Source organism: Bubalus kerabau, chromosome 21, assembly GCF_029407905.1.
Source record: "Bubalus kerabau isolate K-KA32 ecotype Philippines breed swamp buffalo chromosome 21, PCC_UOA_SB_1v2, whole genome shotgun sequence".
Taxonomy (NCBI): domain Eukaryota; kingdom Metazoa; phylum Chordata; class Mammalia; order Artiodactyla; family Bovidae; genus Bubalus; species Bubalus kerabau.
The window spans coordinates 26,954,607-26,974,324 of NC_073644.1; the positions used below are offsets into that span (position 1 = coordinate 26,954,607).

The following is a 19,718-nucleotide window of genomic DNA, read 5'->3' on the forward strand; positions in this document are numbered from 1 at the left end:
GTTAAGATTTTCTATTTCTTCCTGGTCCAGTTTTGGAAAGTTGTACTTTTCTAAGAATTTGTCCATTTCTTCCTCGTTGTCCATTTTATTGGCATATAATTGTTGATAGTAGTCTCTTATGATCCTTTGTATTTCTGTGTTGTCTGTTGTGATCTCTCCATTTTCATTTCTAATTTTATTGATTTGATTTTTCTCCCTTTGTTTCTTGATGAGTCTGGCTAATGGTTTGTCAATTTTATTTATCCTTTCAAAGAACCAGCTTTTGGTTTTGTTGATTTTTGCTATGGTCTCTTTTGTTTCTTTTGCATTTATTTCTGCTCTAATTTTTAAGATTTCTTTCCTTCTACTAACCCTGGGGTTCTTCATTTCTTCCTTTTCTAATTGCTTTAGGTGTAGAGTTAGGTTATTTATTTGACTTTTTTCTTGTTTCTTGAGGTGTGCTTGTATTGCTATGAACTTTCCCCTTAGGACTGCTTTTACAGTGTCCCACAGGTTTTGGGTTGTTGTGTTTTCATTTTCATTCGTTTCTATGCAAATTTTGATTTCTTTTTTGATTTCTTCTGTGATTTGTTGTTTATTCAGCAGCGTGTTGTTCAGCCTCCATATGTTGGATTTTTTAATAGTTTTTCTCCTGTACTTGAGATCTAATCTTACTGCATTGTGGTCAGAAAAGATGCTTGGAATGATTTCTATTTTTTTGAATTTACCAAGGCTAGATTTATGGCCCAGGATGTGATCTATCCTGGAGAAGGTTCCATGTGCACTTGAGCAAAAGGTGAAATTCATTGTTTTGGGATGAAATGTCCTATAGATATCAATTAGGTCTAACTGGTCTATTGTATCGTTTAAAGTTTGTGTTTCCTTGTTAATTTTCTGTTTAGTTGATCTATCCATAGGTGTGAGTGGGGTATTAAAGTCTCCCACTATTATTGTGTTACTGTTAATTTCTCCTTTCATACTTGTTAGCATTTGTCTTACATACTGCGGTGCTCCCGTGTTGGGTGCATATATATTTATAATTGTTATATCTTCTTCTTGGATTGATCCTTTGATCATTATGTAGTGACCGTCTTTGTCTCTTTTCACAGCCTTTGTTTTAAAGTCTATTTTATCTGATATGAGTATTGCTACTCCTGCTTTCTTTTGGTCCCTATTTGCATGGAAAATCTTTTTCCAGCCCTTCACTTTCAGTCTGTATGTGTTCCCTGTTTTGAGGTGGGTCTCTTGTAGACAACATATGTAGGGGTCTTGTTTTTGTATCCATTCATCCAGTTTTTGTCTTTTGGTTGGGGCATTCAACCCATTTACGTTTAAGGTAATTACTGATAAGTATGATCCCGTTGCCATTTACTTTATTGTTTTGGGTTCGAATTTATACACAGTTTTTGTGTTTCCTGTCTAGAGAATATCCTTAAGTATTTGTTGGAGAGTTGGTTTGGTGGTGCAGAATTCTCTCAGCTTTTGCTTGTCTGAAAAGCTTTTGATTTCTCCTTCATACTTGAATGAGATCCTTGCTGGGTACAATAATCTGGGCTGTAGGTTATTTTCTTTCATCACTTTAAGTATGCCTTGCCATTCCCTCCTGGCTTGAAGAGATCAGCTGTTATCCTTATGGGAATTCCCTTGTGTGTTATTTGTTGTTTTTCCCTTGCTGCTTTTAATATTTGTTCTTTGTGTTTGATCTTTGTTAATTTGATTAGTATGTGTCTTGGGGTGTTTCGCCTTGGGTTTATCCTGTTTGGGACTCTCTGGGTTTCTTGGACTTGGGTGATTATTTCCTTCCCCATTTTAGGGACGTTTTCAACTATTATCTCCTCAAGTATTTTCTCATGGTATTTCTTTTTGTCTTCTTCTTCTGGGACCCCTATGATTCGAATGTTGTAGCGTTTAATATTGTCCTGGAGGTCTCTGAGATTGTCCTTATTTCTTTTAATTCGTTTTTCTTTTTTCCTCTCTGATTCATTTATTTCTACCATTCTATCTTCTAATTCACTAATCCTATCTTCTGCCTCTGTTATTCTACTATTTGTTGCCTCCAGAGTGTTTTTAATTTCATTTATTGCATTATTCATTATATATTGACTCTTTTTTATTTCTTCTAGGTCCTTGTTAAACCTTTCTTGCACCTTCTCAATCCTTGTCTCCAGGCTATTTATCTGTGATTCCATTTTGATTTCAAGATTTTGGATCAATTTCACTATCATTATTCGGAATTCTTTATCAGGTAGATTCCCTATCTCTTCCTTTTTTGTTTGGTTTGGTGGGCATTTATCCTATTCCTTTATCTGCTGGGTATTCCTCTGTCTCTTCATCTTGTTTAAATTGCTGAGTTTGGGGTGTCCTTTCTGTATTCTGGCAGTTTGTGGAGTTCTCTTTATTGTGGCGTTTCCTCGCTGTGTGTGGGTTTGTACAGGTGGCTTGTCAAGGTTTCCTGGTTAGGGAAGCTTGTGTTCTGGTGGGTGGAGCTGTATTTCTTCTCTCTGGAGTGCAATGAAGTGTCCAGTAATGAGTTATGAGATGTCTATGGTTTTGGGGTGACTTTGGGCAGCCTTTATCTTGAAGCTCAGGGCTGTGTTCCTTTGTTGCTGGAGAATTTGCTTGGTATGTCTTGCCCTGAAACTTGTTGGCCCTTGTGTGGTGCTTGGTTTCAGTGTCGGTATGGAGGCGTTTGATGAGCTCCTGTCAATTAATGTTCCTTGGAGTCAGGAGTTCCCTGGAGTCAGGGTTTGGACTTAAGCCTCCTGCTTCCAGTTATCAGTCTTATTTTTACAGTAGTTTCAAAACTTCTCCTTCTATACAGCACCACTGATAAAACATCTACGTTAAAGATGAAAAGTTTCTCTACTGTGAGGGTCACTCAGAGAGGTTCACAGCGTTACATGGAGAGGAGAAGAGGGAGGAGGGAGTTAGAGGTGACCCAAATGAGAGGAGGTGGAATCAATAGTGGAGAGAGTGGGCTAGCCAGTAGTCACTTCCTTGTGTGCACTCCACAACTGGACCGCTCAGAGATGTTCACGGAGTTATACAGAGTTTTAAGCCAACTTTTTCACTCTCCTCTTTCACTTTCATCAAGAGGCTCTTTAGTTCTTCTTTGCTTTCTGCCATAAGGGTGGTGTCATCTGCGTATCTGACGTTAATGATAGGTCTCCTAGCAGTCTTGATTCCAGCTTGTGCTTCATCCAACCCAGCATTTCTCATGATGTACTCTGCATATAAGTTAAAAAAGCAGGGTAGCAATATACAGCCTTGACATACTCCTTTCCCGATTTGGAACCAGTCTGGTGTTCCACGTCCAGTTCTAACTGTTGCTTCTTGACCTGCATACAGATTTCTCAGGAGGCAGGTCAGGTGGCCTGGTAGTCCCATCTCTTGAAGAATTTTCCACAGTTTGTTGTGATCCACACTGTCAAAGGCTTTGCCATAGTCAATACAGCAAAAATAGATATTTTTCTTTAATTCTTTTGCTTTTTCTGTGATCCAATGGATGTTGACAATTTGATATCTGGTTTCTCTGCCTTTTATAAATCCAGCTGACCATGTGGAAGTTCACGGTTCACATACTGTTGAAGCCTTGTAGAATTTTGAACATTACTTTGCTAGCGTGTGAGATGAGTGCAATTGTGCAGTAGTTTGAATGTCCTTTGGCATTGCCTTTTTTGGGGATTGGAATGAAAACTGACCTTTTCCAGTCCTGTGGCCACTGCTGAGTTTTCCAAATTTACTGGTGTATTGAGTGCAGCACTTTCACAGCATCATCTTTTAGGTTTGAAATAGCTCAACTGGAATTCCATCACCTCCACTAGCTTTGTTTGTAGTGATACTTCCTAAGGCCCACTTGACTTCACATTCCAGGATGTCTGGCTCTAGGTGAGTGATCACACCATCATGGTTACCTGGGTCATGAAGATCTTTTTTTGTATAGTTCTGTGTATTTTTGCCACAATATAAATTTAAAATTGCTCTAATTTAAATTTAAAGTTGCTCTAATTTACATTTTTATTATCAAAGAGAAATAAATAATTGTATATGCTTATTTAATCTTTTTATTTACTCTTGTTCGAACCTTCTGATGGTGATTTGGTAATTTTTATAAACATGAATGGCTCAGCAGTAAAGAATCTGCCCCCATTGCAAAAGATGCAAGAGACGTGGGTCTGACCCCTGGGTCCAGTCCTTAGGTTGCAAAGATCCCATCAAGGAGGAAATGGCAACCCACCACAGGATTCTTGCCTGAAAATTTTTGTTTATTTCAAACGGTGCTCTAGAAACATCCTTGTACACATATTCTGTGTGACTAAGATATACTTACTAATAGAACTGATAGGTACATGGTATGTGTGTCGTTGACTTTATTGAATAATATACTCGCTAATTTCCAATGCCATGGCAGTGTAGGAATGTTTCAGTTGCTCCATTTTCTTTCTACCACTTGATATTACTACACTTTTAAATTATTAGCCATTTACATATTACTTAAGTGTATCTAATTGTGATTTTCATTTGAACTTTTCTGTCTGCTATGAAGTTGAATTTTTTTTATGTACTTTTGGGCATTTTGGTTTTTATTTTTCGAAATTGACTATTTGTGTCTTTTTTTCTGATTTTCTAATGAGTCACATAGTTTTTCTTCTTGATTTGTAAGAGGTCTTAATTTAATGTGAATAATAGCCTGAAATCAATTGTATGTAGCTAATATCCTCTTATACTTGTGCTTTATATTTTTAATTTACTTATTATTTAGTATCGCCTTTTGATGAACAATGGAGAAGGCAATGGCACCCCACTCCAGTACTCTTGCTTGGAAAATCCCATGGATGGAGGAGCCTGGTAGGCTGCAGTCCATGGGGTCTCAAAGAGTCGGACACGACTGAGCGACTTCACTTTCACTTTTCACTTTTACGCATTGGAGAAAGAAATGGCAACCCACTCCAGTGTTCTTGCCTGGAGAATCCCAGGGATGGGAAAGCCTGGTGGGCTGCAGTCTATGGGGTCGCACAGAGTCAGACACGACTGAAGTGACTTAGCAGCAGTAGCAGTTTGATGAACAAAAGTTTTATTTTTTCAAGCTTTTTATATGTTATTTCTTTCTATATTTTTTCTTATCTATATGTCATTTTTCTTCTCTATATGTCTATTTCTTTTTATATGTTATTAAGACAGTCTCTACCCTGAGATTATGAAGATATCCATCCACATTCTGTCTCAACATTTTTGAGTTTTGACTTTCACATTTAGGTTTCAGTCCACCTCATATTGATTTTTTGTGTTATTTGAGTTGTGATGTTTACTACTCTTTGCAGTTGATTACTTTTGACTCTATACTAATTATTATTCTTGGAAAATTATTTCTGGGCATTTCATGAAACCTAAGAAATAGATGATTTCTTCTGCATTACATTTGCTTTTGCTTCTGCCAGAAACCTAGAGCTCTTTTGATATGGTCCAAACTTAAAATTATTCATGACTTGAGAGTTCCATGGACTTTCCAATGAAGAAAATCTAATCTTCAAGTGAGGACCACCCAAAGTCTCAGTGATGAGATTTTTTATTTTTGTTTTCTTTTTAGTGTACACTCAACATGGAGAACATTTCACTATAGTTCTTTGAGTTCTTTTAAAGGTTGTTGAGGTGGTTTATGTTTCTATTGATTTCTGGTTTACATTTACTCTGAGGCTGTAGCCCTTTGCTGTCCAAAGTCAGTGTGAATTTGACAGTTTAGTTGGAAGTTAAGAGGTTTAACGTTTTTTGTGCTGTAGGCCCTTTGAAGTCTGTTGAAGCTTACACTCTGTTTTGAGAATATATTTTTAGTATATTATAAAAAATACAAAAAGTACTTTATAAGAAGTACAAAAGTATTTGAAAATAAAGAAAAAAATTTTCTTATCTAAGCTCATGGATGTTCTGTCATAGAACTTTAAATTAAGAATTCTTGAGACTAGACTTTATTATTTTCTGTCACTTAAATGTCATCAAACATCTTTGGAGCAAGCCCAAGGTTTTCAGGAACTGCAAATGACCTTTACGTAATTGTCACTTTTATACTCTGGCGCTCCAGAGAAAATTCTAGGTTCCTATCTCCTTTGATTTTTTCCTAGTGTTTTCTGTCTTGTTCAGCTTTTCTCTCAAGTGTATATGTAATGATCATAATTTAAAAGACATGACATATATCATCATGATATATGGAAAAATTGATTTAATGAACCTATCCTGCCATTCCAAGAAATATGAGTACTATACCCCATTATTTTATATTGAATCTTATTTTATATGAGAGAAATTTTTCTGGCTTAACAGTTTTAATCCCCTCTTAAATTCTGTTTCCTCTGCTTAAGAAAAAAAATGATTCTGAGATAAAATAAAACTGGGAAATTATATATAATTTGCCTTTTACTTGGAAATTTTTTTAATGAGCACTAACATTGAAAGCCCCGAAATGTTCTACAGTGAAGATACTTGCTTAAACCATGTTATTTGATCATAGAATCTTTTCTTTATATACTTATTAGAGTATAATTGGATTATATATATATGCATATATATATTTAACTCTTTATTTTATATTAGAGTATAGGTGATTAAAAATGTGTTAGTTTCAGATGTACAGCAAAGTGATTCAGTTAAATATATATATGGATTTTGAAAAGAATTTGAAAAATGGGGACGACAGAGGATGAGATGGCTGGATGGCATCACTGACTCTATGGACATGAGTCTGAGTGAACTCTGGGAGTTGGTGATGGACAGGGAGGCCTGGCGTGCTGTGATTCATGGGGTCGCAAAGAGTCGGACATGACTGAGTGACTGAACTGAACTGAACTGAACTGAAGAAATAAAAAGCAATCAGTTAAACTAGGACCTACCTTGAATTTTAAGATGCATCCTGATTTAATTAGTATGTTGAAAAATATTACCTTTAAAAGCAGTTATTCCACATCTGTATGGAATTCATAATATGTATATCAATTTTGTCATATAGTATTCATCTTATGCTATGTATAATTTCATTATTCTAAACTGTATATGCCATAGATGAATGATGAAGAGTGAAAATATCACCTTGTGTTTTTTAGCTAAATTTGGTTTGTTTTAAAAATTGCACTATTTTTAAAATATGATGTTGCTGTATTATTGCACACACATAAATATATCTTTATTAACTCTAGCTTTAACTTTTAAATAGTAACTTTCAATACTATTTAGCTCAAGTTCTAGATTCCTTCAGAATTTGGTCATGTCAAGTTCTCTTTCTCAGGAGAAAATGCATATAGTTTATTTAAAATTTTTTTCTGTTATTAATATAATTTCTGTTTGGCTGTTCTTTTAGAAAAATTTAAATCATTCAAAGTAGTTATTAATGCTTTTATAGCACTACCTTTTATCATTTTTATACTATTTCAACAGTTGAAATTTCTTTTACGTTTTGCATATTCTTGCTATAAATATACTTCTGCTTCATTTTTATTTTTAGTGGGGTTTGGTACATAAATATTCTATTATTAAATATTAGCATAACTGTTTATTTATATCTGTAAAAGTGAAAGTGAAAGTCACTCAGTTGTGTCCAACTCTTTGTGACTCCATGGACTTATATAGTCCATGGAATTCTCCAGGCCAGAGTCCTGGAGTTGGGTCATCATTCCCTTCTCCAGGAGATCTTCTCAACCCATGGTTTGAACCCAGGTCTCCCACATTGCAGGCAGATTCTTTACCAGCTGAGCCACCAGGGAAGGCCTTATATCTGTGTAATCTATCGAAGTATTTTACTACTATTAGAGTCAATCTATTTTTATCTTATAATTTACATACAGTGAAATGCACAAATGTTAAATTAATAATTTAATGCATTTTGATAAATGTGTACATCCCCCCATTTTAGATAGAAGATATATTTATCACCCCTGAAAGTTTCTCACCTTCCGGAGATAACCACTATCTTGATACATAATAGTTTAGTTTTCTCTTTTTTTAAGGCTCATAACAATGAAATTATATAATATCCTTTTTATGATTATTTTTGTTCTATGTACTTTTGAGTTTCACCACTGTTACTCTGTGTATTACTAGCTCATTATTTTTGCTACTCAGCATTATACTATTATATAACTACTCAATATTTTTTAAAAGTTGATTTTTCTAGAGATGGATATTTAGATTTCCAGTTTCTGTTACTAGTAAAGCTATCTCAGATGTTCTTAGATATTTGATTATCTTGGGTAAAAGGGTAGTTGAGTGGAATTGCTGCATTGTAGAGTAAATCTATTTAAATTTGTAGGAAATGTATTTAACTTTATAGGATACCATCAAGCAAACAATAATGTATTCTTCTATTTGAGAATTTTTAAACATTTCAGAGATTTTACAATGAAATAGATAAATTCCCTGCCCCTGTCTATATATTCCTTCTTTCCAATAGTAACCAATCCTAACAATTTTTTTGGCCAATGTATTTTATATGCATCTATAAATATCTATCAATGTCTGTATCTCTTTTTAAAAACAAAAAGTGATGTAAAAACTTACAGATCTATGTCTTGCTAATTTTCATTTAGCACTGTACATGGGACTACTTTCTATATTGGCACATGATGACTTACCTGTTTGCTGTTTGCATAAATTTATTTATTTTTATTTTCCCAGCTTTATTGAGATATAATTGACATGTAATGTTTTAAGTTTGTCTGTCGTCATGCAGTCACTAAGTCATGTCCAATTCTTTGCGACCACATGGACTGTAGACCTCCAAGCTCCTCTGTCCTTGGGATTTCCCAGGCAAAAATACTGGAGTGGATTGCCTTTTCCTTCTCCAGGAATCTTCCTGACCCAGGGGTCGAACCCAGGTTTCCTGAATTGCAGGCAGATTCTTTACCTCTGAGCCACCAGGGAAGCCCTCCTGTGTAAATTTAGTTGTACACTATGATGATTCGATGTTTGTATGTATTGTAAAATGCTTACTGCAATAAGGTCATTGAACACATCCTTTACTTCACATAATTATCATTTTGTTGTTATGGAAAAATGTTTATAATCTACTTTCATTTCTATTTTCAAGTATACAATACAATACAGTTAACTATAGTCTCCATGCTGTACTTTAGATCTCCTGAAGTTTTCCTCTTACAACTGTTCCCTTTGACCAACATCTCCTCATTTCCCCGACCATTCATTTCCAGATTCTGTATTTTGTTCCATTCATCTATGTATCTGTATTCATGCCAGTACTGATAGCTTATGGTGAATGGTATTGGATTCGTGATCCCTGAAGAAGATTTAACTTCGGGACCAGGGACCAGGGACCATGCTTGATCACTCAAGTGCTTTTGTGTAGCAGAGTTTTATTAAAGTGTGAAAAGAGACAGAGAAAGCTTCTGACACAGACATCAGAAGGGGGACGGAGAGTGCCCCCCTTGCTAGTTTTAGCAAGCTGCTTTATGTCTGTTAGAAAGCTATTAATCAGATAAGAAAGACACCTCAAGGCTGAGGGAGTTTCACCAGGCCCCTCTCCCACAATATATATTTTTGAGCTAGGATGGCATGTGGTGTGTCATCCCCCAGTCATGAAACAATTCATATGAATACTGGTTTGTTGAGCTATTATCAGCCCAAGGTTTGAGAAAAGAAAAAAAAGTTAGTCTTAGGTGGAACCATTTTGAAGAAAGGTAAATTCCAAAGCAAATACATAGTTTCATTAACATAACTTAAGAAAAACATTTCCATAAGAAAAACAAATTGGTTTGCTCAAAATTTGAGAAAAGTTAAATTCAGGTGGAACCAGGTGTCGGCATAGCAGCACAAAATTTTAAGAGGCACTTGCAGCCTATTCGGAGAAGGCAATAGCAACCCACTTCAGATCTCTTGCCTGGAAAATCCCATGGATGGGAGGAGCCTGGTAGGCTACAGTCCATGGGGTCGCAAAGAGTTGGACACAACTGAGCGACTTCACTTTCACTTTTCACCTTCATGCATTGGAGAAGGAAATGGCAACCCACTCCAGTGTTCTTGCCTGGAGAATCCCAGGGACAGGGGAGCCTGGTGGGCTGCCGTCTATGGGGTCGCACAGTGGGACACGACTGAAGCAACTTAGCAGCAGCAGTAGCAGCAGCCTATTTCCTCTGTTTGGAGAGCCCTGGCCTTCCTGCCTGTTACCCTCTCGGTACCATGCTGTTCTGATTATTATGGATGCAATACATTTTGTAGTGCAATTTGTAATGCAGTTTAAAATAAGGAAGTGTGATGCTTTTGGCTATTAGGAGTCGTCTTTTTTTTTAGGAGTCTGTCGATATTCCAAGAGAATTTTAGGATTTTAAAAAAATTCTGTGAGACATGCTATTGGAATTTTGATAAGAATTGAATTGAGTGGACGTTTTAACAATATTTACTCTTCTCATTTATGAAGAGTAAATCTTTCCACTTATTTGCTGTTCTTCAATTTCTTTCACCAGTATCTTACAATTTTTAGTGTATGGATGTTTCAGTTCCTTGGTTAAGTTTATTCCTATGCATTTTATTCTTTTCATGCTATTGTAAATGGGTTTGCTTTGTCTGACGTACCTATGTATAAGGTAATATACATTTATGTATCAGTTGCCTCTGATATCTTTTGGTTTCCATTTATAAGGAATGTATTTTTTCATCCCTTCATTTTGAGCTTGTATATGCCCTTAAATCTGGAATGAGTCTCTTGTAGTAGCATATATATAGATATATCTTGGGTTTTTTTTTTGTTTTTTTTTTTTTTTCTAATTTGCTCAACCACTCTGTGCTTTTTTATTGGAGAGTTTAATTCATTTTCATTTAAAGTGATTATTGATAGATGAGGCTTTCCTAATGGCATCTTGTTGATATTTTATGTGTGTTTTGTAGTTCTTTTGTTTATTTATTTATTTTTTTAATTTTATTTTATTTTTAAACTTTACATAACTGTATTAGTTTTGCCAAATAGTTGTTCTTCTCTTGCTGTCTTCCTTTTTGAATTGATGATTTTTCATAGCAGTATACTCTGATTCCCTTCTTTTTTTTCTTTGTGTGTCTACTATATGTTTTTGCTTTGTGGTTTCTTTAAGACTTAAATGAATTATTTAACAGATGTAACAGTCTATCTTGAGCTGATAGCAACTTAAGTTCAATCACATGCAAAAACTCTACCCTTTTAAATACCCTGCCTCCAAATTTTGTGTCTTTGATGTCACAATTTAAATCTTTTATATTTTGTATCTATTAATAAATTATTGCAGTTATAGCTATTTTAGTATTCCTGTCTTTTAACTTTTATACTAGAGTTAAATATTTAATACCTCACTATAGTATTGGAGTATTCTGTATTTGAATATACACTTACCTTTACTGACTTGTTTTATGTTTTTATTTTTGTGTTACTAATTCATATCCTTTTAACTTGAAAAACTCCTCTCAGCATTTCTTATAAAGCAGGTCAAATAGTGATGAGCTCTCTCAGTTTTTTGTCAGAAACTCATTCTTTTTTGCTTCTGAAAGACAAGTTTGCCAACAAAGAAGCTGAGGTCCTCTGCAGAGCAGGTACTGGGAAACATGATCATTGCTGGTTCATGCCTGATGTTGATAGCCTTTACCATTCTTCCTGTGCCAAGCCATCTTTATGCCTCTCAGCTTTGCTGATCTCTGAGTAGGAGGAAATAAAGGACTATCCTTTGTGCAGTTCTCCCAAAATTTGATTCATAAGAATTGTTTATCATTTCAGTGTCCCCAAAGGGAAGCTGGTAGCTCACACTTTCCCAGGGAGAGGGACTATTTCAGACCAGAGTTTTCTCAGCATGACCAGTGTCACTTATGGGACTGGATAATGCAGACGAAATGAAGCTATCTTCCTTCCCATTTCGTGTGGTTGTTCTGTTTTTTATATTTTTGGTCCATGTGGCTGAAGTTTCTTAAGTGGACTCTTGAGCTTCCCAAGGCTATTTTTGTTTGCGTGTCACTGTCTGATTGTTAATGATTATTGGTAGATGGAAGCTAGGGTCTCCAACCCCACCATTTTGGTGATGTTACTCGGAATGACTTTTTTTTGCTTTTAATAGCTGTGTGCTATTTTGAATACCTTCTTGTAAGAGTTAAGCCAATTGAAACATCTGAAGATATTCTACTATGTTTTTGTTTAATATCGATATTATAGTTGCTTTTTCAAGGACAACACTTTTACAACATAGTTTTGTACATTATTTTGCTTGTTTTAAGTGTATATATTAACTACTCACTGAAATTTTTGTTTTCTTTTAAAAAGACAATGCCACATCACAAGCTTTGGTTCGATTTGTTACCCCTGAGGAAGCTGTTGAGGTTATTCATGAAGATAAGATGACAAACACTGAAGGTGAGGGCAGAATCAAAATTGTAGAGTAACCTATGTAAACTGTATTTATATTCACTCATTTGTTTCTGATGCCAGTGTTACATTTTTATTAATAAATAAACCTAAATATCATTAATAGTTAACAATGACTGATATATAATATATGGACATAATATTTTAATAAATTTCATCAATAGTGTATTGTTAATTAAAATTTGATTCATAATAATTTTTTATAATTTCAGAAATTTATGAATTTTAAAAATAAACAGTTTCTTTATCCTTCATGTTAGGACTGACACATGCTGGAAACTTTCCAGTTCATTAAGGATATGTTTCTTAGAATGAAAAGAAGAAGGGCTAATGTTTTGGGGTTGTGAAATCCAGAATTAAAAATTGTTCATTGAGATTCCATGAAACGCTAGCTCAGAAAGTGTTTCTGGTGTCCTATGTGGAAAGAAGTAGAAAGAGATGGTTAAATGTGTGCATTTTATGTATGCTGTGTGCTTAGTTGCTCAGTTGTGTCCAACTCGTTGTGACACAATGGACTGTAGCCCGCCAGGTTCCTCTGTCCCTGGGGATTTTCCAGGCAAGAATATGGGAGTGGGCTGCCATGCCCTCTGCCAGGGGATCTTCCCAACCCAGGGATCAAACCCGGGTTTCCCTCTTGCAGGTGGATTCTTTACCATCTGAGCCACCAGGGAAGCCCCATTCTATAGTGTTTCATATTTTTTCTCAGATCATTCTCGTGGAGAACTCCATATTTATCAAAATATTTAATCTTAATTTTTGTTAATTTAAGCCCAGTTCATCACCTGTGCTTCTGACCAACTCCTATATATTATTAGTGGTTTCAGTTTATACCCCTGCCTACCTAGGTTTTGATTAATTTGCTGCAGTGGCTCACAGGACTCAGAGAAACATTTTACTTACTAGGTTACTGGTTTATTATAAAAGAATATAATACAGGAACAGCCAGATGGAAGAGGGGCATAAGACAAGATATGGAGGAAGGTCACAGCCTTCCACAAGATATGGAGGAAGGGATGTTGTCTCCAAGCATGCCAGTCCCCCCAAATCTCCATATATTCAGCAACCGAGAAAGTCTCAGATCCCTGTCCGGTTGAATTTTTATGGAGTCTTCATCATATGGGCAGGATTGATTAAATCACTGACCAGAGATTGTTGATTCACCCTCCAGGCCCTCTCCCCTCCCCAAGGGTCAGAAGTTGGTGGTGGGACTGAAAAGTCCAACTCTGTAATCAGAAGATTGGTTTTCCTGAGTCCCCATCCTTATCTGGGGTCCAAAAATCACCTCATTAGTATAAAAAATGACATTTTAATTGCTCTCATTAGTTAGGAAATTGCAAGGGTTTTAGCATCTTTGTGCCAAAAACAGATCAAGAACAAATATGTATTGCTTATTCTAAATCACGGGAGCTTCCTCGATAGCTCAGTTGGTAAAGAATCCACCTGCAATGCAGGAGATCCCTGTTCAATTCCTGGGTCAGGAAGATATGCTGGAGAAGGGATAGGCTACCCATTCCAGTATTCTTGGGCTTCCCTTGTGGCTCAGCTGGTTAAGAATCTTCCTGCAATGTAGGAGACCTGGGTTCAGTTCCTGGGTTGGGAAGATCCCCTGGAGAAGGGAAAGGCTACCCACTCCAGTATTCTGGTCTGGAGAATTTGTGACTCTCTGGGTCACAAAGAGTCAGACATAACTGAGTGACTTTCAGTTTAACTTTCATTCTAAATCACAATATCAGAGCAGTGTATGACAAATGAATACTTTGGGACAAAAGTATCTTCAGTATTTTGAGTAACATCAATTTGTTTGTATGCCTTTTAAGAATTAAGAGAACTGTTAATGAATAAGGACAGATTTGAACTGAATATTGAAGGATATATTTGTATATGAAATGTGAGGAGGGAATTTAAGAAAGAACGGAATGAATCAAATAGTATGGTGAAATAACACAAAATATGGGAAAAGTAGGTTACTTTGAATTCAGCATAGGAAAAATCCAGAAATATAAAGATAATTGGTTAAAATAAAGTTTGAAATGATCGAGGTGCAGTCAAGAAGCATCTTGAATTTCAGGCTCAAAAGTGTGAACTTCATTATTGCTTAGTCCCTGGTCCTGTATAAATTTGATTAGTGATGTTATGTTGCCAAATCTTTTGCTTGAAAATTTGAGTCTGAGTGTGCTCTGCAGAATTATTTGGGTACAGGAGGAATATGGAAGCGATTGTCCTAAACAAATAAACTATCAAATAGTTCTCCAGAAAAGAGAAGTTTATTTGGATCAGCAGATTCAAGGTCTGCAACCATTATGAACTATATGCAAATTCCCCCCAGTTCCCCCAAGTTGCACTCTCTTATGTAAGGGAAAAGAAGTCAAGGAGAGCTGCAGTAAACAAGGGCTTCCAGGTGGCGCTGGTGGTCAAGACTAGAATGGTACCAGGTTCTTTAATTCTGTCACTAGGGAATGGTTGGTGGTCTTTTTATCAAACAGATTTGTTGAGAGAAAATTTAAATACAATAAAATCCACTCATTTAAGTATACGGGTCAATGATTTGACACCCATTTAACCACCATCTTAAACAGGGCATAGCTACTCTTTTCAGAAAGTTAGTCCATGTCTTTTGTGTTCACTATCACTTCACCCCACCCTTCATATCCACAGATATCATTTCAGTTTCACCACCTTAAAATTTTAAATAAGTGGGATCATTCCACTTATGTGTCCTTTTGTATCCAGTTTCTTTCAAAGTCTGAGAAAGAGGTCTGTGAGATTCATCCATGTGGCTGAATACATTAGTAGTTTCAATGTTGAATATATCAGCCAGCAGTTTGTTCATTTTACTGCTCAATAGTGTTCCTTTGCATGAGTGCTGTATAGCCATTGACAGAAACTTTGGGCTTTCTAATTTTGAGCTATCATAAAGCTGTTATGAATAATTACACGTAAGTCTCTTATGGACATATTTTTATTTATCTTGGATAAATACATAGAAGTGGAGTGCTGAGTCATACGATAAGTGTATACTTAACTTTTATAAGAAACTGCCAAACTGTTTTCCAAAAATCATCGCCAGTTCCACCAGCAAGGTAGGAGTTACAGTTGTACTGTATGTGCGTGCTCAGTCACTTAGTCGTATCTGACTCTGCAACCCCATGGACTGTGGCCCGCTAGACTCCTCTGTCTGTGGGATTTTTCAGGCAAGAATACTGCAGTGGATTGCCATTTCCTCCTCTAGGGGATCTTCCCATCCCAAGAATCAAACCCATGTCTCCTGTGTCTTTGGCATTGGCAGGTGGATTCTTCACCACTGAGCCAACTGGGAAGCCTATAGCTGTACTGTATTCTCACTAATACTGACTTTGCCAATTTTTAAAATTTTTGGCATTCTAGTGATTGTGAAGTTGTACTGCACTGTGAATTAAATATGCACTTTTCTGATGATTAATGATGTGGAGCATCTTTTTACATGCTTGTTAGTCATTTGTATGTTATCTATTGGAAAAGCCCAGTCTTATGCCCATTTTTTATTGGGTTGTTTTCCTGTTGTAAATTTTCTCCACACATTTCATATATAAGTCATTTGTCAGATATATATCTGTTTCCTCCCACTTTTGCTCATGTTTTCATTTATTATAATAGCTTATTGAGGCAAGCGAAATGTTTTGATATTGATGAAGTCAAATTTATTTTTTCAATGTTTCTCTCTCTCTCCCTTCCTTCTTTTCTGCCTGTTTTTTCGTTTATTTAATTTTTTAAAGTGTATTTATTTTTAATTGGAGGATAGTTGCTCTACGGTGTTGTGTTGGTTTCTGCTGTACATCAACATGAATCAGCCCTAAGTATACATATGTCTCCTTCCTCTTGAACCTCCCTCCGACATCCCAGCCCATCCCACACCTCTGTGTTGTCACAGAACACCAGGTTTGAGCTCCCTGTATCATTCAGCAAATTTTCACTAGCTATCTGTTTTACATATGGTAATTTTTATGTTTCAATACTACTTAAAAATGTTTGCTCCTTGGACGAAAGGCTATGACCGACCTAGACAGCATATTAAAAAGCAGAGGCATTACTTTACTAACAAAGTTCCATCTAGTCAAAACTATGGTTTTTCCAGTAGTCATGTATGGATGGGAGCGTTGGACTATAAAGAAAGCTGAGTGCTGAAGAATTGATGCCTTTGAACTCTTGTGTTGGAGAAGACTCTTGAGAGTCCCTTGGACTGCAAGGATATCCAATCAGTCCATGCTAAAGGAGATCAGTCCTGAGTGTTCATTGGAAGGACTGATGTTGAAGCTGAAACTCCAATACTTTGGACACCTGATGTGCAGAACCAACTCACTGGAAAAGATCCTGAAGCTGGGATAGATTGAAGGCAGGAGGAGAAGGGGATGACAGAGGATGAGATGGTTGGATGGAATCATCAACGCAATGGACATGAGTTGGTGATGGACAGTGAAGCCTGGCATGCTGCAGTCCATGGGGTCACAAAGAGTCAGACACAACTGAGTGACTGAACTGAGCTGAGCTACTTTCCCAATTGCCTGCTTGTTTTTAAAACTATTTTTTTCTATTATGTCCTGTTGTATCTTGTTTGTGATGAGAAATACAGCAGTTATTCATGCCATGTCCTCTATATGCAATATGTCCTTTTGTATCTGGCCGCTTAAAGATTTCCTCTTTAATTGGTTTTCTCTCTTTAATTGATGTTCTCAGACATAGTTCTCTTTCTGTTTTTGTATTGTGTGAGATTTTTGAGCTTCTTGGATGTGTGAGTTGATGTTTCTCATGAGATTTTGAAATTTTTTGGCTGTTATTTCTTCAAATATTTTTCTCTCAAAATTTCCGTCTCTTCTCCTTCCAGACTCTCAACTTCACATATTCTGGACTTTGATTATATTTTATTTTTTCCCTAGAATAACTTGAGAATCTGTTCTTTTTCTTCATTTTTATTTCTTTTCTTTAGATTGGATAATTTCTATCAATCTGCCCATTCATTCTTTACTCAGGGAAAGGTCTCTTCCTAAGTTCCCCCACCACCAGTGTATAACAAAACTAAAAGGAGCTTTGTTTTTCATTTAAAAAAAAGTTAACAGTACTTTCTGTTCATCACACAGAGGCTTTGCAAGGAGAAGAAATTATTTCTAAACTTATGAGCACTAGCTTATTCTACATTTTGAAAGAAAACCAGGATATTAAAAGGGGTAATGGAATGTGAGAAAAAAATATTGTGTTTGGGTAAGAGTTTTTCCTCAGAGAACTGACTTCAGATAAAAGCATGATATAATAATCTCAGTGATGAATGTAAAGGAATTACATATTAAAAGCAGAAGAGAAGGAAGAATGGTAGTAATAAAATCTTAAATTATAGGGCCTGTGTGAATAAACTGTGTAAGGATCTAATTCATTGAGTGAGGAGAGTTGACAGTTAATGAACATAAACAACCCTTTGCCTACACAATCAGACCATCAATATTTTTTCTCAAAAGGAAGTTTTATGTTGCAGTCTCAACAAACCTCAACTCTGGTTAGGTCCAGAAGGATCTTACGCTTATGCATTAATTCTGAGCAAGGATGTTGGAGTTGGGCTGATTTTTAAAGAGAATGAGTGTCCTGCCTGAGTTTAATTCTTGAAATACTTACCCGATTTTTTATGCACGGTCTTTACAAGGTAGAGCTCTATCAACTTAATGTTTGACTAAAGCTGTTAATTCATTTCATCATGGAGTTGTAGGTGAAAATGGTCTTATATAACACCCTGCCATCTGGTTCTGGTTCATGTATTCAGTGAGAAATCTAAGGTTAGAGATTGATTAGTTTTATCTTAAAAATCCCAGTTATCAGTCAGTCAAGCTGATAAATGTGTGACCAGAGACAGCAAGTTTAGTGACCTAAGTGTATCTATAATGTGTGTAACATGAAAAAGAAGTGGAAAGGAAAGTTGTAACTCATGCCCTTAGTATTAGGATAAAGCAGTCATAAGAACTCATGGATTCTTGTTCTTTCTCATGCTGCTTGTAGTGCTGTGTCTTTTGTAGACTTTTAGTGCAAACTCTAACTTTACAATATTTCCTTTTCCCCACTTTACCATATGTAAAATGTTAATCCTAAACCATGGAGTGCTCTGAAAATTAATGAATAACTCATCTGGTAGGTTGAGAATGGCTCATGTAGAAAAATATTAAATGAGTCATTGCTATTCTTGTTTCCTCCACATTTAATGAAGCAAAACAAATGCTTTGACTATAAGGAAAACTGCCTGCTTGTTAAATGTATACTAAAACCCTATTTTTAGAGGGCTAGACAACATGCCTGTATTAGGATATTTGGATAAGAGATCAATGTGTAATTTTTATCAGCTTGGTTTTTTTTGTTTTTGGTCCTCTGAGTGTTACAGAGATGAAAAATATATATCTGTGTATGAAATGAAGAGGAAAAATAGAATATAACAAAAAAAATAGTCACGCCAAGTATGTGTGTTCACCATGGTCAAAGCAAAGTAAAATACATTAGAATATCAGCACTGATATCTTGAAGGAACATTTGAACTTCACAAACAAGTGACGTGAAACTTTTGAGATGTCTCTGAGATATCCTTTTAGAAACACTTCTGTTCATTTCATGTCATTTTTAAATATAAAAACAACCTTCATGGTATTGTGTATACTCCCAAGCCAGAGAGAAATAGTTTAAGTCCCAGCTCTCCCACCTCTCAGCTCTGTGCAGTGCAACACTTGATGTAACAACTTCTCTAAGCTTTGATTTCCTCATATATTAAATCAAGACAAGAACCCCTTTCAATTGATTGTTGTGAAGATTAAATAAAATGTGGCATCAAAAGTGCTTAGCATAGCCCCATGTTTAGTACATATATTTAGTGCTCAAAAATGTCAAAAAAATATGTATTTTTTCCTATGTGGACTATTATTCTGCATATAGGATATGAACATGTATGGGATAGACACATTGATAAATGAAACCTATGTCATTTTGACAGATAATGTATATTTGGAGGAGGATATTTTGAGATTTCATTTAAAGATATTTAAAAGACTTCAGTTTATATGAAGCTGTCTAAAATATTTACCATCTCTGTGTGTTGACACTGAAACAAAAGGATCAGACTGGAAGCAACAGCATTGCTTCCGTGTTCCTCAAGGTCAACTTAAATGAGAACATCAGTCTGTTCTCACTGAGGCCCCAAGCCTATTTTGTGTCTTGCATTTACGATCAGTGATTGCAGCTGTAATCCAGCTCAGCAGAGTCCTTAGAGGCCACAGGACTGCAGGTAAGCACTTTGGTGGGGCTTCATGGACAACTTCACTGTGCTTCTGCAACCTTCAGTTGGTTCAGGACATGCCAGGATTAGAAT

General features: G+C 35.9%; 1 protein-coding gene across 1 annotated transcript in view; it reads left to right on the forward strand.

Moving 5' to 3' along the window:
• CCDC178 (coiled-coil domain containing 178) overlaps positions 1-19,718 on the forward strand; it is a 387,324-nt gene that overhangs the window by 20,609 nt on the left and 346,997 nt on the right. Inside the window, exon 3 of the mRNA XM_055558994.1 lies at positions 12,251-12,340. Within this exon, the coding sequence (XP_055414969.1) occupies positions 12,251-12,340 (90 nt within the window). The remainder of the gene's footprint in view (positions 1-12,250; positions 12,341-19,718) is intronic.